Source organism: Lepisma saccharinum, chromosome 5 (assembly GCF_977018435.1).
Source record: "Lepisma saccharinum chromosome 5, izLepSacc3.1, whole genome shotgun sequence".
In the NCBI taxonomy this organism is placed as follows: Eukaryota; Metazoa; Arthropoda; class Insecta; order Zygentoma; family Lepismatidae; genus Lepisma; species Lepisma saccharinum.
Genome location: NC_139233.1, coordinates 88,903,673 through 88,927,692, shown reverse-complemented (window position 1 = coordinate 88,927,692; position 24,020 = coordinate 88,903,673). Strand labels below are relative to the sequence as shown.

Sequence of the window (24,020 nt, the reverse complement as noted above, 5' to 3'; positions counted from 1 at the left end):
TTGGACTGATATTTGACACTCGTCTATCATGGGATGAGCATATTAGCCGCCAAATCAATAAATCATTTGGAACACTAAGATTCTTGTTTAAATTTAACAAACTATTATCTTCAGAAATCAAGCAGCGATTAGTTGAAACACTTATATATCCATTTCTCGACTATTGTGACGTAGTGTACTCTGGTAGAATAAATAAAACTTTATAAGCAAAAATTCAAACATGCCAAAATGCATGCATGTGGTTCATATTTTGCATCCCGAGGCGTGAACATATTTTACCTTCCATAAATAATAAGAATATCCTCAATATGTACCGTAGACAACTACTGCATACATGTTGCCTTATACATACAATTATTACATCTGGCAAGCCGTCGTATCTGGCAGACATGTTGATCCCTCGCACCAGTGTTCACAGCCACCATACAAGAAATAATTTCAAATTTAACCTTCCACTCTGCAACACACAGGCATATCAGTCGTCGTTTTCATATTTTGCTGCAAAAATATGGAGTGCCCTACCTAAGACCATGCCGAGCATATCTAAAATAGAATCTTTCCGAAATGAAGTGAAGAATTTTCTTTTGGCAGAGCAGAGATTGTGTTCAAATACTATGATGTAACTTGTATGTTTATGTTATGTATTTTGTCTACATCTTTTTTTTTTAATTTATTTTTTATTCATTTTATTTTATTTTTATGTAGTTGTCTATTCACAATTTTTGTATAATTTTATTCATACATTTATTACAATTACTTTATCAATAGATTTTGTAACTAAATCATACAGTTTATTGTACACTGTATTAATACTGTAATAACATAAGAAATGTAAATTTAAATGTAATCGATGACACGGGTTAGGTGGCAGAACAGCCTCAGGCTGAACCTCGCCCACGCAAATAAAGAATTTGAATTTGAAACATGCGCATTATTCACTCCCCTAATATACGGTATATATATATATATATATATATATATATATATATATATATATATATATATATATATAAATATATATATATATAAAGGTAAAGTGTTCCCCTGTGCATAGCACCACGCCATGAAGGCGTATAGGGGGTGTGGGGGGAATGCCCCACACTTTCTTGATCCGGTCGTGAGTGGGGGTGATGTGATCAGCATCACGCCCCTGACCGCCTTTACCCCCCAGGGTTTCCCCCAGGTACCCACGTTATTCGACGCTGGGTGAGCGCCGGGGCCGCTTCCACCGTTAGAAAAGTTCCCGGATTTGAACCGGCCGGGGATCGAACCCGGGACCTTTAGCATGGTAGTCAGATGCATTACCGACTGAGCCACCGCGGCCTTCATATATATATATATATAAATCAAAGAAGGTAAAAGGAAACACTCACCGGCCGGAGAGTAGAAAAATTCAAAATTTTTGCTAACTTCGTAGCATCATCGGTGTGAGGAGAAAGAGACGGAACCGGAAGGATCTATACTAGGTCCCTTATTGTTTACGATTTATATTGCAGACCTACCCTCAGTTGTCAAAGGTCCCCATTGAAGAAGAAGTGGTGCATAGAACGATGATAATGATAATGGCATAAGATTGATTACTTGCCCCACTTTTGTCCCAACTTCCGGTTCCATCTTTTTTGTCTCACACCGATGACGCTACTAAGCTAGCTAAAACTTTGAATTTTTCCACTGTCCGGTGAGTGTTTCCTTTCTCCTTCTTTGGTTTTTATTTAGCCCTTTTGGCCCTCCTTGCTTTTATATATATATATGAAACTAGGTTTATGTTAAGTTACATTAACTTAACTATATTAAAAAGAATTTACACGTTGAAAGGATATGAAGTTATTAAAATACTTCATTTTGCCAATACTGATAAAGTAATAATATAAAATTTACTGATGTAAATGACTGATGTGTATTCTACCAATCTGCCCCAAACTTTCCAAAAATTACATTTCTACCCTATATCAAGGTATTCTGCAGACAGAGAACTAAACTAAATTAAACCACAATTTCTCCATCTGAGGAAGACCCTGATATAGGGTAGAAGCGTGACGTGTAGAGTTCTTTTAAAGTTTAATAAACTGCCTTGCTCAGCAATTTCAGTGTATTTAATATGGAAACAAGGCTAAATTGTGTTACGAATATAAAGTTAATACCTATGCTGGATATATTAATTAGAATTTTATTACACTATATAGTTTTATGAACTTAATGCCACTATTATCATCTGTTATAGGTTTTTATTTTTGAACAAAACAATACATCCATGTGGAAAATTTTTAGAACTTTGGGAATGTGGAAGAGCACTATTAGCATTTCTTAGCGCTATGTTATTTCCTGCACTCTACACCTTAGAACGGCAACATCCAATTTTTTTCACTTTTGCTGTAATATTTGATGTATTTGCTGTGCTCGACCTGTAAGTATACATTCAAATTTAAACTTTAATTTTGTTATGAAAATTACAAAATTAAAGATGATTATATGTTATGATTGGTAAAGAAAGTCTTCATGAATTAAGTAATGATAATGGTATAAGATTGATTACTTTTGCAACCTCAAAGAATTTAATTGTGAAAAGTACCACTTTTAAACATAAAGATATCCATAAATATACCTGGTCTTCTCCAGCTGGTAAAACTCACAATCAGATAGATCATATTCTCATTGATAAGCAAAGGCATAGTAGTATAATTGACGTTCGTACACATAGAGGTGTTGACTGTGCCAGTGACCATTATTTAGTAATTGTTAAATTAAGAGAAAGACTCACAGTGATAAATCATAAGCAACAAAATCTAAGAGTTATAAAATTTAATATAGGAAAATCTGCTGATGAAAGAATTAAGAAAGACTACCAAATTGAACAGTCAAATAGATTTGATGTTTTGCAGGATTTAAATGATGATGAAAATATAAATGAAACAGACGTAAATAAGAATTGGGAGCACATACGTAATGCAATAGAATCAGCAGCTAAAGAAAGTATAGGATACCATAAACCAAGAAAAAGTAAGCCATGGTTTGATAATGAATGTCATAATCTAATAGAAATAAGAAATGAGGCTAGACTTAGATGGTTAAATAACTCTGATGATACAAATCTAAGCAATTATAATAGAATAAAGCGAGAAATTAACCACATGTTTAGAAGTATAAAGAGAGATTACTTGTAAAGCAAAATTAATGAAATTGAATAAACAGCAAAACAAAAATATCAGAGATTTATATAAAGGTGTAACTGAATTTAGAAAGGGGTGGCAACCTAAAGTAAACTTGATAAATGAAAGACGGTGATTTTTTGGCTGACCCAAGTGATATTTTAAATAGAGGGAAGAGCTACTTTAATGACCTTTTAAATGTTCATGTAGGAGATAATTCAGAAGTAAATGAAGTACACGCAGCAGAACCTTTAGTTCCAGAACCTAATTTGACTGAAGTTAAAGATGCTATTAAAAGGCTAAAGAATAACAAAGCACCTGGCATTGATTTAATACCAGCTGAGTTAATTAAATATGGTGGAAATTCATTAATATGTCAAATTCATAAATTAATTTGTTTACTATTTACTAAAGAAGAAATCCATCAAGAGTTGAAAGAATCCATAAATGTTCTCCTGTTTAAAAAAGGTTATAAAATGAAGTGCAATAATTACCGTGGAATATCTGTACTCTCAACAACATATAAAATATTATCTAACTTTCTTTTAACAAGACTAACCCCATATGGTAATGAAATTATAGGTGATTATCAATGTGGATTTAAACGTAACAGATCAACTACAGATCAAATTTTTCACATTAGACAGACACTTGAAAAAAAGTGGGAATATCCAAAATGTCCATCAGCTATTCATTGATTTCAAAAAAGCATATGATTCGGTCAAAAGAGATAAATTATATAATATATTAGTACAGTTTGGAATACCTAATAAGCTTGTTAGTATGATAAAAGTATGCACCAGTGAAACAGAAAGTAAAATTCCTGTGGGCATTAATGTGTCTGACAAATTTACAATTCATGATGGTTTAAAACAAGGAGATGCATTATCTCCATTGCTCTTTAATTTTGCCTTAGAATATGCTGTTAGGAAGGTAAAAGAAACTAAAGAAGGACTAAAATTAAATGGTGTGACTCAGTTGTTAGCATATGCAGATGATGTAGACTTATTAGTTTATGATATAAATACAATTAAGAATAATGCTAAAATATTTTTCAAAGCTGCTAAAGAGATAGGTTTGGAAGTTAGCAAAGAGAAAACTAATTATATGCTTACAGGCCAAAACCAAGTGTTAGGTAATAATCAAAATCTAATTATTGATAACAACTCATTTGAACCAGTTTCCAAATTCAAATACTTAGGAGTAATATTAGCAAATGAAAATGATATTAAAGAGGATATAAATAGTAGGCTTAATTCAGAAAATGCATGTTACTTTTCTCTTCATAAACTTTTGTCTTCTGGTTTAATATCTAAGAAACTAAGAGTTAAAATATACAAAACAGTAATTTTGCCTGTAGTATTATATGGGTGTGAAACTTGGTCCCTTATATTGAAAGAGGAACATAAATTGAAAGTATTTGAAAACAAGATCCTTAGGAAAATATTTGGACCTAAAAGGGATGAGGAGACAGGTGAGTGGAGAAGGTTACATAATTTAGAACTACAAAATTTTATATTCATGTCCAGATATTATTAGAATAATTAAATCAAGACGACTTAGGTGGGCAAGCCATGTGGCACAAATGGGAGAGGATAGAGGAGTTTACAGGAAATTTTTTTGGGAAACTTGATGGTAAGAGACCTGAAGGAAGGCTAAGAAGAAAATGGAGGGACAACGTTGAGATGGACCTAAAGGAAATCGGTAGGGAATGAAAAGAGTATACAAATCTTGCTCAGGATAGGGACAGATGGAGGGCCTGTGTTGCTGCAGCCATGAACCTTCAGGTTTAAGAAGGCTAAAGAGTTAGTTAGTTTTAATTTGTTATGAAATAATTATGTGTTAATAAGAATTATAATTTTAAAAAATATTTTAATGCTATTAATGTCTATAATTTTATGTCAATTTTCTGCCATTTAGTTTGTAAAATGTCTTGTTTGTGCATCTAAGGTCACTTTAAGGCTCAGCTGAAACTCTGGCTGATTCTAGGGTGGATATCTTCGAATTCTCCCACCCCTCCCCCTTTCAAAAAACTGCTGCAATATTCCAAAATCTGAGTAATTACATGTGCTTAGAGTTTCCTTCCAGACCATTCACGTGCATCTTCGTGTTGTTTGCTTTTGCTGTTGTTTAGATATTATCAATAGTTTAATAGAGTTACGTTTTCAAGAATTGAAAATATCTAGCCAAAGCAAACCACATGAAGATTCACGTGAATATATAATTTTTCAGATTTTGGAATATTGTAGTGGATTGGAATATCTGTCCTAGCATTAGCCAAAGGTCCAGCCGAGCTTTAAACAAGGAGATCACAAATCAATACATGCATTTTCATGAATATGTATGTTTCCATTTGTGAATAATTTTACTTGATTATATCTTTTTTATATATTTTTTTTATTTTGCAGGTATGTCAGACTTCATGTTGCATACTTTAATGAAAATGGCCTGCTTATTTCTCATCCCACGCAAACATCATACCATTACATCACTCATGCATTTGTCACTGACTTTATTGCTTGCTTCCCATTTGAATTATTTGCTCCTCCAGTTCAGCAGGTGTTTCCAAAGTAAGTTTTACGTATAGTAATATATCTATATGTATATCAGTGTCAATGGTGTTGCTAGAGAATATTGTTTGGGTGGGCCCAGAAATGAAATTCTTTTTTCTTTTTGGTGGACTATGTATCAGTGGTCAAGGGATTCTCTTCTTCTTTATTTTATATTCCCTTTCCTTCTCTCAATTTGTTTTTCTAATTGTCTCTACTTCTCTTTTTCTTCCGTCTTTCCTTTTCTCTCACATCCCCTTTCTTTCCCTTTTATTCAATCACTCCTTTTCCATCTTTTCTTCTTTCTTGTCCTTTTATTCTTTCAGTTATTTCCTTTCTAATCTTTTAATTTCCTTTTACTCTCTCAAATCTTGTTTATTCTCCTGAAAAAAACTAAATATGCTGACCAAGGCAGTAATTTATTTTATTAAAAACATAAACTAAACATAACGTTTCAACCTTGTAGCAAGGTCTTCTTCAGACTCTGTATCAAGTACAAAAGTAACAAAATACAAAAACAGGGCATTATATATACATAAACATTACTCCCTCCAGACTCTTAGAAAGTTGTACTGGAACTTTCTAGCAGTCAACTGTACTTTCACCTAAAAGGCTAAACATATTTACTTCCATATAGAATGTGGTTGGACTCTTTATCTCACGCTCTTTTTCCTTCATTTTTCATCCTTCTCCTCTCCTCTTTCTCTCTTGTCCTCTCCACTCTTTCTAACACCTTCTTCCATTTTTTGTTTAATTTCAGTCCCCAATTCCAGTTCATTGTGTCTTCTTCACCTTTCTTCTCTATTTCCTTGGTCTCCTTCCATTTTCTCACTAGCATTCTCTTCTCCCTTCCTATCTGCTTAGCCTCATCCCACTCTGTCATGTCCTTCTTCTGTTTATGTCCAGTCTATCCTGCTTCTCATAGCCATTCTTTTCTAGCTGTTTCCATAGGCTATTTATTTTGCCTTCTTTTTCACATTCTTTTGTGCATATTTTTTTTATTCTGTCCTCCATACGGAAAAGAAAGAAAATATGCACGAAAGAATGTGAAAAAGAAGGCAAAATAAATAGTCTATGGAAACAGAGAGGAGAAGGAAGAAAAATGAAGGAAAAAGAGCATGAGATAAAAAGTCCAACCACATTCTAGATGGAAGTAAATATGTTTAGCCTTTTAAGTGAAAGTACAGTTGACAAGGGAAAGCTACCTGCTAGAAAGTTCCAGTACAACTTTCTAATGGTCTGGAGGGAGTAATGTTTGTGTATATATAATGCCCCGTTTTTGTATCTTGTTACATTTCTACTTGATACAGAGTCTGAAGAAGACCTTGCTAGAAGGTTGAAACGTTACGTTTAGTTTATGTTTTTAATAAAATAAATTACTGCCTTGGTCAGCATTATGAGTTTTTTATATCATGAAAACAAGGCTTAATGGTTTTATTTATTCTCCTGTTATTTTTTCATTTCTTTACCTTTCTTTTCATTTTATTTTTCACCTCTCTTCTCTCTAATTTTTATTCTATTACTATTCTTCTCTGCCTCTATTCTTTCTGTCCACTTCCTTTCTTCTCATTCTCTGTGTTTCCTTTAATTCCTTAACTCAGTAGTTCCCAAACTTTCTCGTGTCGTGGGATCCTTAGTGTTTCAAGATTTTTCCATGCTGCCCAAGTCAAAATGTAGGCCTAACACTTAGCTTGCTCAATTAGTTTGGTTAGGTTGCTTGCATAAATTAAAAAAATAAACACATATTTAAAATTCAGAAACATTTTATTAGGGATGTGACGATGCTGAAAATTTACCGATGCTGATGTACTCACCGACAATTTTTGGAACTAATATCAATGCCGATAGAAGTAAAAATCACGTTTAGAAGTAAAAAAAGAGATTACTTGAAAAGCAAAATTAACGAAATTGAAACAAACAGCAAAAATAAAAATATCAGAGATTTATATAAAGGTGTAAATGAGTTTAGAAAGGGGTAGCAACCTAAAGTAAACTTGATAAAAGATAAAGATGGTGATTTTCTAGCTGACCCAAGCGATATTCTAAATAGATGGAAGAACTACTTTAATGACCTTTTAAATGTCCGTGTAGGAGATAAATCAGAAGTAAATGAAGTACACACAGCGGAACCTTTAGTTCCAGAACCTAACTTGACTGAAGTTAAAGATGCTATTAAAAGGCTAAAGAATAACAAAGCACCTGGCATTGATTTAATACCAGCTGAGTTAATTAAATATGGTGGAAATTCATTAATATGTCAAATTCATAAATTAATTTGTTTAATATGGAATAAAGAAGAAATCCCTCAACAGTGGAAAGAATCCATAATTGTTCCTGTGTTTAAAAAAGGTGATAAAATGAACTGCAATAATTACCGTGGAATTTCTCTACTCTCAACAACATACAAAATATTATCAAACATTCTTTTAACAAGACTAACCCCATATGCTAATGAAATTATAGGTGATTATCAATGTGGATTTAAACATAACAGATCAACTACAGATCAAATTTTTCACATCAGACAGACACTTGAAAAAAAGTGGGAATATAATCAAAATGTCCATCAGCTATTCATTGATTTCAAAAAAGCATATGATTCTGTCAAAAGAGATAAATTATATAATATATTAGTACAGTTTGGAATACCTAAGAAGTTTGTTAGTATGATAAAAATATGCACCAGTGAAACAGAAAGTAAAATTTGTGTGGGTATTAATATGTCTGACAAATTTACAATTCATGATGGTTTAAAACAAGGAGATGCATTATCTCCATTGCTCTTTAATTTTGCCTTAGAATATGCTGTAAGGAAGGTAAAAGAAACTAAAGAAGGACTAAAATTAAATGGTGTGACTCAGTTGTTAGCATATGCAGATGATGTAGACTTACTGGGGGATGATGTGAATACAATTAAGAATAATGCTAAAATATTTTTCAAAACTGCTAAAGAGATAGGTTTGGAAGTTAGCAAAGAGAAAACTAAATATATGCTTACAGGCAGAAACCAAGTGTTAGGTAATAATCAAAATCTAATTATTGATAACAACTCATTTGAACCAGTTTCCAAATTCAAATACTTAGGAATAATATTAACAAATGAAAATTATATTAAAGAGGAAATAAAAAGTAGGCTTAATTCAGGAAATGCATGTTACTTCTCTCTTCATAAACTTTTGTCTTCTCGTTTAATATCTAAGAAACTAAAAGTTAAAATATACAAAACAGTAATTTTGCCTGTAGTATTATATGGATGTCAAACGTGGTCCCTTACATTGAAAGAGGAACATAAATTGAGAGTATTTGAAAATAAGATCCTTAGGAAAATCTTTGGACCTAAAAGGGATGAGGAGATAGGTGAGTGGAGAAGGTTACATAATTTAGAACTACATAATTTGTATTCATGTCCAGATATTATTAGAATAATTAAATCAAGAAGACTTAGGTGGGCAGGCCATGTGGCACGAATGGGAGAGGAAAGAGGAGTTTACAGGATTCTTGTTGGGAAACCTGATAGTAAGAGACCTATAGGAAGGCCAAGATGAAGATGGAGGGACAACGTTGAGATGGACCTAAGGAAAATCGGTAGGGATGGAAAAGAGTATATAGATCTTGCTCAAGATAGGGAAAGATGGAAGGCCTGTGTTGCTGCAGCCATGAACCTTCGGGTTTAAGAAGGCTAGGGAGTTAGTTAGTTAGTTAATATCAATGCCGATATTTAACTGATTCCGATACATAAGATTACACCCTGTAACACGATTTTTGTTCCTGTGTAGTGAGTTTTATTTCCTAAAGGCTTCTGACTGGAAACCATAGAAAATGCCTATCATTCCCCTCAAACTTTGTTTTTGTGAACAGGACAGTGTTATTTTTAAATTTTAACTGTTTTCAATGAGAAAATATACAAATTCGTGTTTTTCATTTACATAAAGAAAAAAACAAACACATATACACTGTAGTTGTGGACAAAATTATTGCAAAAGATTTAAAAATGAGTAGTTTTCCGGGATTTACGATTATACTGTACATTACTGTCATGAATCAGACCCCAAATATAGTCTCCCATCATGTTTTCGTTATACTGGCCTTGGTAGCGACATTCGAATTCCAATATATCTTGATGGAAACGCTCGCCTTGCTCCTCCGAGTACGCTCCCATGTTATCCTTAAATGTATGAAGGTGAGCATCGAGGACATGAACTTTCAGGGACATCCTGCAGCCCATTTTGCCGTAGTTCTTCACCAGAGTCTCAACCACTTCCACATAGCTTTCGGACTTATGATTGCCCAAAAAGCCCTTAACCACTAAGAAAAAGCTGTTCCAAGCTGCTTTTTCATTCTCACTGAGCTTCTTGGGAAATTCTTCGCATGCCAGAAGCTTCCTTATTTGTGGGCCGACGAAGACACCGGCTTTGATCTTTGCATCAGACAGCTTAGGAAAGAAGTCTTGAAGGTACTTGAAGGCTGCTGACTTCTTATCTAAAGCTTTGACAAATTGTTTGATCAGGCCCAATTTAATATGGAGTGGAGGCATTAGCACCTTGTGGGGGTCTACCAGTGGCTCCCACTTGACGTTGTTTTTTTCCCACAGAGAACTCGGTCCTCTGTGGCCAGTACCTCGTGTTGTAGTGCGCTTTGGTGTCTCTGCTGTCCCATAAGCAAAGATAACAAGGAAACTTGGTAAAACCGCCTTGGAGACCCATTAGAAATCCTATGATTTTGAAGTTTCCGATGACTTCCCATCCATACTCATCATATTTCAAGGTATCTAGCAATCGCTTTATGCTGTTGTAATCCTCTTTGAGGTGGACTGAGTGAGCTAGTGGAAGAGACGGGTATGTATTTTTATGAAGAAGCACGGCTTTAAGACTTCTGGACGAACTGTCAATAAAGAGGCGCCACTCATTTGGACTGAAGTCAACTCCAATTGCTTCAAACAGACCGGTAACTGACTTATGAAAAACCTGAAAAAACTGTGATGACGCTTCCTCTGATCTGTTATTTGCACACTTTCATCTAATAAATTCCACTGCATAAGCCTGGACGTCAAGAGTTCTGCATTGGACTTGGTGAGACCAAGATCTCTTATTAAGTCGTTAAGATCTTTTTGATTGGGGTAGTACGGGTTTCTCTCCTCAGCTCGAAAATTGTAATTATCAAGATCAATGTCTTCCTCACTCTCTGACTTACTACTCTCGTCTGAAGAGGGCAGCTTTTTCTCCGGAGGAGTGGGCACGGGAATCTCACGGCAATGTGGCACAGGGGCGATGGACGAAGGTATATCCGGATATATAATAGCTTGCGCATTCTTTCCAGCCCGACGTTTGGAAGGATCCACCATGCAAAAGCAGCAATTACTTGAGTGGTCAGTGGGTTCCCGCCAAATTCTTGGGATAGCGAACTTCATAGCTCTCTTTTCTCCTCTGTACCATCCTGCAAAAAACAAAAGACAAAAATAAAATAATGTGTATTTTCACAACATATTTCACATATGAGATAGGTAGATATATATTTAATATGCACAAAATTATATACTTTTATTAACTTTGTCAATCAGGTGCACAACTGCACCCAAACCTTGTGATTTAAGTGCATTACTATTGATTAGGTGCACAAGCAACTTACAAAACAGGATGTACAATTCAACATTAATGTGGGTAAAAATAAAGTATATAGCAGTTTATTAAATGTTAAACATGTAAGGTGTTAGTAAAAGTAATTTTTCAAAATACATTTGAAATAAACAAAAAATTCTGGGCCTCTTCAAGAAAACCCTAAATATTTAATATATAATTGAAATTATTAAAATTTTACATTTTAATTTTCTGACTTACCTTTCAGAGTTTTTTTGCCGTTCTCGCAGGTGAAATGAGGTGCCCAGGTTTAGTCTTGTTCCCCTACAGACATGCCAAAATATGCTCTGTATGCTTCACCCATTTTAGCAGATGCTTTCACAGAGTACTTATTTCCTCTTTTCTTGATAAAATGGCCACAGACATAACAAAATTCGTCTGCCATATACTTGCAGCCTCTTGATGCTATTGTAAACGTGTATCTAATTAGGCAGCTAGGACGACAATGAACCGCTTCAAACTGCACGATTTGCACTATTGTTGCTGGCAGAATGCCAAGACCTATCCATTTCAGTTATAGGGGAGACCAGTATATTGCTACAGCACGCAATATGACACGTTATTTATCTTCTTTATTCGTAATGAGAAAAAACGTGTACTGGAAAAGGGTAAATCTCAAAACATCATTGTCCTGGCTACAATAACAAAGTTTATGAGGAATAATAGGCATTTTCTATACTTTTGGAACACAAGGAATTAGGAAATAACAATTATTACCCAGGAACAGAAAAAAAATATTTTTTTGTTACATTGTGTTATTCAACAGAAATGGAATGTTATTTTCAGCATGACAAAAATAAATTTGCTATGTACATTTCTATTGCATATGATATATATATATATATATATATATATATATATATATATATATATATATATATTCTCAAGGGATGCAAATGTGGAAGAAAACAGTTATTGTGAGTGTTTTTTTTATTTTATCTTTTGTCTTTTTTCTTGGTGTAAGCTTGACAAAGTTCTGGGAAACCAGAATGAAACATCGGAGATAAAATAAAAAACTACTAAAAATAACTAAGTTGCTGACCAAGGCAGTTTATTAAGATAAAAACACTTAACAGGTAACGTTTCGACCCTGTATCAGGGTCTTCCTCAGACGACGAACTAAACTAAAATGATGAAATATACTATAAACAGAAAGATTACATATACATAACAGGGTCACTAGCCTGTGGCTGTGCCTGTGGCTGTGGCTAGTGACCCTGCTATGTAAATGTAATCTTTCTGTTTATAGTATATTTCATCATTTTAGTTTAGTTCGTCGTCTGAGGAAGACCCTGATACAGGGTCGAAACGTTACCTGTTAAGTGTTTTTATCTTAATAAACTGCCTTGGTCAGCAACTTAGTGTTTTTAATATAGAAACAAGGCTTAATTATATTAAAAATAACTGTTTTCTTGTACATTTGCATCTACAAAAAGTGGTTACACAAACCTTTAAGAAGAACATAGATTCTCAAGAGATTTAACGTTAGTACACAAGCAGTTCTTTGAAATGCAAAACGAATTCCTGTTCTCAATGTTGTAAATTTAATGCTGGCAGCTTCAAATTCAGAAATATGAGTTTTTGAAGCACTTCTGGAAGTAACTACTTCTTCTCTTATCGTAAACCTGTCCAGCAACACTGAAAACTAGTTCACTGAATACTGATGCAGCAGGTATCCCAAGTATTTTCTTACCACTTGATTCAGGTTTAGATACTCATTTTTGAATTTTCAATACAACAGCAGATCTCTGTCATGGGAATAGTCGGTTCAGCAATGTACTGTTCTATTCTGATTTTGAGGTAGATTGATTCTCTGAATGAGTTTTTACAATAATTTTATCTGAAAATCTCTACAATGATGAAGATCCATAACCTAATTTTCAATAAATCTTACAAAATTAAAATATAAAACTTATTAGAAGGTAAAACTCTAGTATCATCTGTACCGGTTTAAATATCAGATTTTTGCCGATGCTGATATGTCAATTTCTGTCAATTTTCATACATCTGTAATCGGCTTTGGCACATCCCTACTTTTTATAATTATGTAAAAAAGTACTAAATCCATGTGTAGCCTGACAAGTAAGTGTCATTTAAATGAAAATATTGGAACCTTTGTGGCACCCAGCCACAGCACCCCAGGGTGCCATGGTGCACACTATAAGAACCACTGCATTAACTCTTTTTATCTTTTCTGATTCTCATTGCCTTCATATTTTTCTTTCTCTGTCTTTTGTTTCTCCTTCTTCCTGTGTGTGTGAATCTAGCCCCACTACAAATTATTACCAACCTTAAAATGTTTATTGGTGCTGTTTGAAGATATGACAGCTATTTGGGTAGACAGGATGGGGATAGAAGGGGACTAAAACAATTTTAGCATAGGCTCGAGCCTGCCCCTGCCCACCTGGTGCTGATGGTCCTGGTCTGCATATTTAAAAAGTAACAATAATAAAGCAGTGTCACTTGAAAACTGAAGTAGATGGTGATTTTATAGTTTCAATGGTTTTGGATTTGAATTTTGAAAAATTGCCTGAATATTAATTCCAACTACTATTCTATCTCACCTGCTAGATAAGCAACAAATCGCAGGTCCATAACAGATCCATGGAGGGTATGAGAGGGGTGATTGTGTCTCCCAAGTGCCCAGAAAAGGTGTTAGTAGTATTGGTTACTCAAATGTTCTATATATTTTTTTTTTTACTATTTATTGTTGTTGACAAAATGTATCTTTCTTTTTTCATATTGCATGCCATTACATTTTTCATGGAAGTGGTAGCAAGTCTTCCAAAACAATAAAGTGATTAATATATATAACATTATTATGACATGAACCCATGACTCTTACTTTCACAGTGTGATATCCAATACTGTATATATAGAACACTAAAGCAGAGATTTATCCCCCAATTTTCAATCTGAAGTGCATGAAGACAATGGGTGTAAATGTAAATTGAACCCCAAAATAACCATAATTTTGTTTTTCATGAATTAAGAATATGGAGATGTTGAAAAAATTTGGAGATGCTGATTGATTTGGTTTATTTTACATCAATTTTCTGCCACATTTGGCTAATTGTGATGATGATAATGAAAGATAATGTGATGAATTGAAGAAGGGACACTCACAAAGAACACCCATGCCCAGACCGGGATTCGAACCTGGGGCCCCTGCTGTCATAGCATGCTGTGCTAACCACTTTGCCATGGAGGTCAGCAAAATTTGGGTTAGGATAAATCACTCTGCCTTCTTGGTTGTGGTTACCATATTGTGCTAAAATGCAACTGTACAACAGTAACAGCTTTTGTTTTCACTAGTGCCAGCACACAGAAAGCCTCCTCAATTTGGATAGCAGCCATTTTGCTTTGCCAATGCAGCAGGTGCTCACATAACTTTCAGCGTGCTTGCGTGCAATTATGCATATTGCATGTCTAACTGTTTAATGGTTTTGGTTTTGTATGAGGTTGAAAGTGTTGTTTTACAGTAACCCTGTATGAAATGCAATGAAAATGCACATTGGAATATATTATCACACAGGTAGGACTAATATTCAATACTCCTAAATCTCATTTCTAGATTTTAAGAGCTGGGTTTATATGTAAGCAAGTTACTAACTTTTTACACGAAATTTACTTGTAGAGGAGGTTCTATTAATTTTGGTTGCCTCTGCCACCATCTACTTGGGAACTCATTGTTTCACTGCTGATCTGGCTTTTGGTTCCTGTCGTTTCCCTGCATTCTGCTAAGAGCTAGTGTAGCCAGTTCATCTACTGCATGTGCTGGGTTTAAGTTGTTGCAGTAGTGGGAGCCAATGTGATGCGCCTGACTTCTGTCGATGTTGAGATCATGCGGAAAGCACATAATTGTGTGTGTGTCTCTTTGATTTTGGTGTCAGTCAGTGTGTGCAATGTATGCCTGACTGAAACTTTTTCAGTCGTGTGCTGGTTGAACTTGATTCAGGTGCTTTGCTAGTCCGGTAGTTGGTTGGGATTTTTTTTTTGTCCCATAAGTGCTGTTGTATGCATTCATTGATGGCTCTGATTGATCTGCCAATGTAATGTGAATTGCACTCAAACTGGGCATCATATACCCCTGGGTTGTCAAGGGGTGAGAGGAAATATTGTTTGTCTTTGTTTAGGACATAGACTATTTTGGTCACTGGTTTGTGTGCTAGTTTGATGTCGAACTGTCACAAGGTCTTGGCAAGGTAATTGGATGTGGTATGATGGTAAGTGAAGGGAATCTATTTCATTTTATTGTGCTGGTTGGTTGGTGATGGTTTGACTGTCGAACCTGTATTTCTGCTTTACTGTACCATGTTAAAAATTGATGCACTGTGTACCCATTCTTAAGTCCTGTGTCCGTGATTATCGTAACTTCTTCCTTCAGATCTTCTTCTCTTATACAGTAAGGGAGAGCTCTTCAGTAAAAGTTAAGCCACACATTGGCTTTCATGAATTGGGTTAATATTGAATAAGTTGTTGGTGCACTATTATGAGAGAACATCTGAAACTATGAACGTAAAAACTTTTTCTTTAGTCATAATGTCCATGTGCTTTGGTAGAACACCCTTTAACCAAAATCCTAAAAGAAGCAACAAACAAAATAAAAAGAGAAATATAGCATAAACAAGAAGTCACACCCACCTTTTCTTATGCCATATGCATACCCCCTTCCTTCCTAACAAAAGTTCTGGGCATGATACTATGAAACTGTGTGTGTAAGTTATACATATGATACATTTCTACTGTAATCAAAATCACTCTTAATAATAAATTCAGTAGTTTTTTTTACTATTTCACTTGATCACTATATCACTTTCTTCAGATTTCAACAATCAGTGTTAAACTATTGGTTCCAATATGTATACATGCAAAATCACATAGCAGTTCTGTAAACTAAGTGTAAAGTATATCCCAAAAAATGGGGGGGTTATTGTTATAACAGTTGGGCTGAAAAGTTCGTAGGCTAACATAGTAAAAAATATTTTTTTGACAAAATTCGATTTTATTATTCAATATAGTTGCCTTCGAGGGCGATACAACGATTATAGCGGTCATACAATTTTTCGATGCCATTTCTATAGTACGATTTCTCTTTAGCCTCAAAATAGGCCTCAGTTTCGGCGATTACCTCTTCATCAGTGCTAAATTTCTTTCCAGCGAGCATTCTTTTAAGGTCTGCAAACAGGAAAAAGTCACTGGAGGCCAGATCTGGAGAATATGGTGGATGGGGAAGCAATTTTATTACGGTTGAATATCGCTAAACATTGCTCCGAATCATCAAAACGTTGTTGCTTTTGATCGATTGTGAGCACGCGCGGCACCCATTTTGCACACAGCTTTCGCATGTTCAAATATTCATGCACAATATGTCCAACACGTTCCTTTGATATTTTTAAAGTCTCAGCTATCTCGATCAACTTCACTTTACGATCATTTAAAATTATTTTGTGGACTTTTTTGATGTTTTCGTCAGTAACAGCCTCTTTGGGGCGTCCACTGCGTGCATCGTCTTCGATGCTCATTTCGCCTCGTTTAAATTTAGCAAACCACTTCTCAACGGTTGATTTTCCTGGTGCAGAGTCCGAATAATGTTTATCAAGCCAAGCCTTGGCTTCAACAGTATTTTTTTTTTTGCCAAAAAGCAATGCTTTATTAACACACGAAATTCTTTTTTATCCATTTTTTCACAATAACAAAAGCTGCTTCACTCACAATGCTATATCTCACGAACTAATTATCCGGCAGCTGTGAAATTTATACACGTATCTTTTGAAGGTTAGTACTAAGTAAAAATCACATGGATTTAATTCTAGTAACGCCATCTATGAGTCAGCCTACGAACTTTTCAGCCCAACTGTTAGGTTTCATTAAGTGAAATGTTGCCTTCAAGTTATGAAATAGATGTTCTGGTTCCAAATAACATGGTATTTAAATCCTTCCTGTAAATGTTTTATCAGTTATCACATGTACATGAGAATAGTTCTATATTTTATCTGTATCTGTGACACATAAAACTTGCATTTCTCATTGCAAGCCGTGAAAAACTTATATCAAGGTGTGCACATTGCACAATGTTCATATGTAAGTCAACAATGTTGATCTAACACATTTTTCTTTCTTCATAAAGATTTCATACAAAGTGTATACTTATAAATATAATTATTTTATAAACAGGGTATTTTACATTGTCAAAGACTACTTTGTCCTTCTGTACTTAGTTGAATATGTTATTTTGCAGCACAGTAAACTACTATGCTAACTTGCTTCGATGGAACCGTGTGATTCAAATTTATAGAGTTCCACTTCTGCTGAAAGATCTTGCAGCGCGATACATTTTAGGATCCTCAATGCACAGGTGAGTGCAATTATATCATTAAATGAAAAAAAAATATTCCAACGATATCAGTTAGTACACAAATCATGCCTTTATGTGCAGAAAATAAAGCATAAAAATGACAAAAATCAAACACAAAAATATATGTTATTTGTGGAAACATTGGATCGCTAAAATTATCATCACTACACTGACACACAATTATCGCTGCTACTGATAAAATAGTGATTAATCTGCTCCATCCATATTATTTTATTTATTTATGCTGACCTCCATGGCAGAGTAGTTGTCACAGCATGCTGCGATAACAGGTGTCCTGCGTTCGAATCCCAACATGGGAATGGTTGTTCTTTGTGTGTGTCGCTTCATTATTTCATCATATCATCACTTACCTGCATCTTCGCCATTAGCCAAAAGTGGCAGGAAAGTGAAATGCAGTAAAACCTCGTTAGTCCAGACTAATGGGGGATATAAGTTGACCGGTTTAACGAAAGTCTGGATTAACTGAAATAACCTAAAAGAACAGTAGAAAGTGCATTAAAACTCCATTTATAGCAACAAAACACATTTAGTATGGTGTATTTAAAGGGCATAGGCTTAATATACTATACAGTACAGTAGGGATGTGACGAAACTGAAAATTTACCTATGCCGATGTACTCACCGATAATTTTTGGAACCAATATCGATGCCGATATTTAACCGATTCTGATACATAAAATTATTAAACAGAAATGGGATGTTATTTTCTGCATGACAAAAATAAATTTGGTATGTACATTTCTATTGCATATCATATGTATATACATATACAGAGTGTTCCGTTCAAATCTCCCTAATTTCAATTAATTACTGTGAACGAAGTACGATGAATTTTGAAATAACTGTAATACCAAATGAAAGGCCAGATCTTCAAGTTTTGGTTTCATGACTTGAAGTTATCCGTTTGCTTAATACGCAGCGCCATGGTCGTATAAATAAAAATGGCGACGGTTCAACAATGCGTGCAGGCAGTGGTGTGGTATGCTGAGACAAAATCTGTAATTGCAACGCAACGAAATTTCAGACGAGTGTATGGAGGAGTTGCACCTGATGCTAAATCAATTAGGCTGTAGTTTAGTAAGTTTCTAACAACCGGCAGTGTTCTAAAACAATCTAGTGGAGCTCGGCGTCGTGTGTCGAAGGAAAAGGTGGACGAAATTCGAGAGGGGTTTCAGAGAAGCCCGAGTAAATCCATCCGCCAGGCATCTAGGCAATTTGTGTGTTTGCGACTCCAGTGAATAACATCCCAGAGTTACGAACCCGCACACGTGATACGATTGCAACAGTAACAGGGGACATGGCAAGAAGTTGAATACTGACTGGATATTGTTTGTGCTACCCAGTGGCGTATACTGAGTCAAAGGTCTGGGCTATCTCACTATGTCACAAGGTCCTAGGCTATGAATAGAAATAAGTTTACCAACACCTAAGAAATCAAGTTGCCAACTCCTAAGAAATCAGGTTGCCAACTCATGAGAAATCACGTTGCCAACTCATAGGATATCAGGTTGCCAACTCATAAGAAATCAGGTTGCCAACTCATAAGTAATCAGGTTGCCAACTCATAAGAAATCAGGTTGCCAACTCATAAGAAATCAGGTTGCCAACTGATAGGAAATCAGGTTACAAACTCATAGGAAATCAGGTTACCAACTCATAGGAAATCATGTTACCAACTCACAATAAATCAGGTTGCCAACTGCAGAATCACCATCATCATCTCACTGATATGAATAACTCTATTTACAATTTGTGATCGATTTTTCTCCTGTATTTTATTCTCTAGACTTCAGGCTTCGCAGACAGCCTAGCTCGCCTAGAATATATGCTCATGGTGCTACCAATGGGGCATGTGGGAGGTGTATTAGTGTGTGGAAAATACAATTTATGAGTTTTTCTTCAATTCTCTGAAATTTTCATTGCTCTATCATTCATACTTTCTTTTCTACGAATAATTGAAATTAGGGAGATTTGAACGGAACACCCGGTATATTCTCAAGAGATGCGAATGTACATTTGCATCTACAAAAGGTTATGTGAACCTAGAGATTTAACATTAGTATATAAGCAGTTCTTTGAAATGCAAAATGAATTCCTGTTCTGCCAGATTCAACTTCAGAAATGCGAGATTTGGAAGCACTTGAGGAAATAACCTACTTCTTCTCTTATCTCAAATCTGTTCAGCAACACTGAACACTCAATCACTGAATACTGATGCAGCAGGTATGCTCAAGTATTTTCTCAGCACTTGCTTCAGGTTTAAATACTTATTTTTGAATTTCCAATACAACAGCAGATCCTGGTTCAGCAATGTACTGTTTTATTTCCGATTTATAGTTAGGTTGATCCTCTGAATGAGAGTTTGCAATAATTGTATTACAAAAACTCTACAATAATGATGAATCATAACCAAATTTTCAATAAATCTTACAAAACTAGAATATAAAACTTATTAGAAGGTAAAACTCTAGTATAATCTGTACAGGTTTAAATATCGGATTTTTGCTGATTCCGATACCGATGCCGATATGTCAATTTCTGCCGATTTTCATACGTCTGTAAGCGGCTTCGGCACATCCCTACAGTACAGTAAAATGTAAAGCAATACTGTAGATACAATGGTAACACGTTAAAACTCTGTATGTACACAATACAAAAAACTAGATGTGTTCAATACAACAGCTCTAATAAAAACTGACTGCATTGAGTATCCACAACAATGGGCAACGTACGTACTGTATTTTTCTGTTTTGCCATTCATATGGAAAGAACTAATTGTTATCCGCACAGTAAACAATGGCGGCATATGCAATGCACAAAGGACATTTTCTTGGGGCTGTTTTTTTACAAACTTGTTGCTGAATATTGTTCGACTTCAAAAATTTGTGTGTGTTTATAGCAAAAGGAGTCTGTTGCGGAGCAATATGACGAATGTGATTGTTGACTTCTAGCCACATTTAAAACCTTGCATTCTGCTTTTTTTGGGGGGGGGGGCTTTTGCCTTTCCGGATTACCAGCTTATCGGGGTCCAGATTAACAAGATTTTACTGTAATATAAACCAAATCAATCAATTATATAATTTTACGGTGAAGCAGAGAATCAGTAAAGATAAGTTTGTGTTTACACAATATCACAACAGTTATGGATATTTGATAGTAATATGATTCCAGTTTTATTGTATTGATACAAGTGTTGAAAAATGTCTAAAGCAATGTACAAACAGCTGCAAATATTCATTAATGAGTGCTTCAGAAATATTTTGAATATCTGTTAGCCAGATCCCCATTGTGAATAAAGCAGGTACTGCTCAGCTGGGGTCCAGTCTTAGATACATTGAAAATGTATGTTGGAAAATTTGGGATAAAATAGTACCAAATAACAACCTGTGATGGGCCTGTCACTATGTGACTACTGTATTTAAATAATACCACTTTTGCCAGATTGCTACCAAAGACATTAAACAAAAGGAGTATACAATTTATGATTTTTCGTGTTTTATACAAAATATGCTTAAAATGTGAAATTCCCAAGAAGAAAGAAAATCATGTAAAATATTAAAATTACATTGTGTTTGAAAAATATATTTAATTGTCATGGTATCCACTTATAAGCAATTTCACACAATGATTAACGTTTATCAGTGATTGTGCAAATTAGATCTCTAAATATAGAGCATACAATACATTTGTACTTTGTTTTAGTTACATTTTCCTTTGCTGTACACAAACGAGAAAGGTTAATGCTGTTTTTGTTATTCAGCACCACAAAGCCATAAAAGGCTACCTTTATTATGTAAAAATTGCATTGTAGAGCAACGTAACTTGACAAAATTTTTGGAGGCACCTAGTCTCGGTGAACCCATTACTGGAATGAAGATCTTGGAGAAGTTGTAGGCAAAACCTATTAGGGAAGAGGTCAAGAAAACATACTACAGGCTGTCCCACATAAAACCAGTACACTTGTTATGAACGATACATATGATGTGTACCGGTTTTATATGGGACCTGAATTAGCAGGTGGAAAAATTACAGCAGGGAAGAAGCTTTATACACCCCCCCCCCCTCTTCCTCACCCCAATAGTACTAAAGGAAATAAGTAAAAAAATAAGTGAAGTTACATTGTAAAAATACCAAGTTACCAAATGAAACAAAATCAAACCATTCTAGAATTCTTGGTAAATGGATTTAGCCAGTACCCAAAGTGAAAATTGTTATGGTGGGGGGGGGGGGTTGCTCGAGTTTTGTGACTGGCTGGGAGATACTCCTACAGTGGGACAGCTGGGGTATACCATTGCTCTGCATCCCCCTCCACTTGAGCACTGTATTTATCAATGGTTTATATTTTGTAACACTAAAATGTGTACTTCTATACTGTTGCATCACATTTCCAATAGCCACTAACTTCTTGAAACTTTTGGTAGTAATGCAACGATAATAAAGTTCAAAAATTTAGTAACTACATACTTACAATTTGAGTGTAGTTTTGTTCCACCCCTTGATGATGAAACTCATAGTGCTGAACATATCTGAGGAAATTAGGTAGGGCATCTGACTGCCATGCATGAGACCTGGATTTGATTCCTGGTGTGCTTGATCTAAGGTAGGAATTTTTCTGGCCTTGTCCCTGCATAAAGCCACTCCGAGGCTCACCAAGCCTCAAATCAATGGGTACCTGGGGGGTAAAGGCAGCCAGAGCATGTTGTTGATCACATCACCTCCAAAATGGCCGATATCAAAAATGTGTGGGGCCCTACCCCCCACATCCCCTAAATGTGCCTTCATGGCACTGTGCTATATGCACGGGGAACTTTACTTTATCTTGTGCAATTGTTTATTTTCAGGTAAATGCAAAGTTATGAATTGAAGCAGCAGTGACATATTCTGAAAATTTGACCTGGTTTACGGCAACAATTCTTATTTATTGTATGTATATTTATTAGGGCTGAGCTGATACCACTTTGAACCGATACCGATACCGCTGCCGATACTCTTACCGATTTCCACCGATACCAATACTTGAAAATTGCAATAATTAAAATTTCTTCAAAATATTGATCAGTATTGGTGTGTAAATATTCATCTCCAATTACATGCATCAATTTTCCAAGATATGTGATTTAGACTATTCTAGAATTACATCAGAATATCAAAATAGATATTATGAAATCACAAAATAAAGTTTTTCATGCAAAATAGGTGTAATATAAAAACAAACTTCGAATTTTGCATTATTTCCAGTAATTACAATCCACGAAAGTGTCGCGCGGCATTTTTGAGGATCTCTTAACAGACTAATATACCAGGAAAGTATCGACTGGTATCGGTAGAATTCCAATAATACTTTCCGATACTGATAACTTTAAAGTTTTTGGCAAAATCTATCTACATGCGAAAAAAGTTTGTTTACTAGTGTAAACCAAGTAACATGGGATAATATACCACTGTGAAGCAGTAATAAGTAAATGAGTTTATATATAGTATGGCGATTTTCATGCCGAAACCATTTATTGTTATTCACCATTCAAATGCCCCCAATTCAGGATGTTCCACCCCTGTTCGAGTTTGCTACCTACACCTTCAATTGTCGGTTGAGTAGTTTAATTATGCAAACTCCAGATGGCAGTGCATCGGGTTAGAACCGAGAGTTGCAAAACCGTAAGTGTCGGGCCATCTACACCGCAGAGTCTTGCAGGTTCGAGGCTGAAACCTTAATCACCCTACCATTTCAAGGAGTGCTCACAGAAGGATGACGTAGATATGAATTTGCTTATCGTATGGGGGTTATTCCTGAGTAAACAAAAAATGATCGATCAGACAAATCGATTATTGATGGCGGGGAAAGAACTTCCATTTTGGCAAATTTTCCAATGTAAACAAGTGGAATACAGATTGTCACAGAGCTTATTTTCTTATAAAAGATCGGAAACAAATTGGATCACTTGAAATTTTTGAGTGTTGTAGAGTGATGTAGAGAAACAAAGGTACCTAGAAAAGATTGGCAATTTCCCGGATCCTTAGGATGCAGATATAAGGGAAAATAATAATATTTTCCAAGGCAATGTTGATCTTCGACCAACAGTTTCATTTTTTAAAAGACTTCTCGAGGTTGAAATGAAGCTTACATTAATTATAAACATTGCAATACTTCGATTACAACAGTAAAATAAAAAATAATAATTACTATTATTATAAAAATATATTATAAAAATAATACATTGTCATAACAACATTTGAAAATGGTTAGGCTAAGTTCAAAGTTCCACATTTGTGCAATATTTATAATAATTTAGTCATAACAGTTATTTTTGACGGG

The 24,020-nt window shown here is 35.0% G+C and overlaps 1 protein-coding gene across 1 annotated transcript in view; it reads left to right on the top strand.

The window, feature by feature from the left end:
- Positions 1-24,020, top strand: part of LOC145988134 (uncharacterized) — a 131,461-nt gene that overhangs the window by 40,118 nt on the left and 67,323 nt on the right. Inside the window, exons 6-8 of the mRNA XM_083122965.1 lie at positions 2,222-2,404; positions 5,555-5,716; positions 17,570-17,686. Of these exons, the coding sequence (XP_082979091.1) occupies positions 2,222-2,404; positions 5,555-5,716; positions 17,570-17,686 (462 nt within the window). The remainder of the gene's footprint in view (positions 1-2,221; positions 2,405-5,554; positions 5,717-17,569; positions 17,687-24,020) is intronic.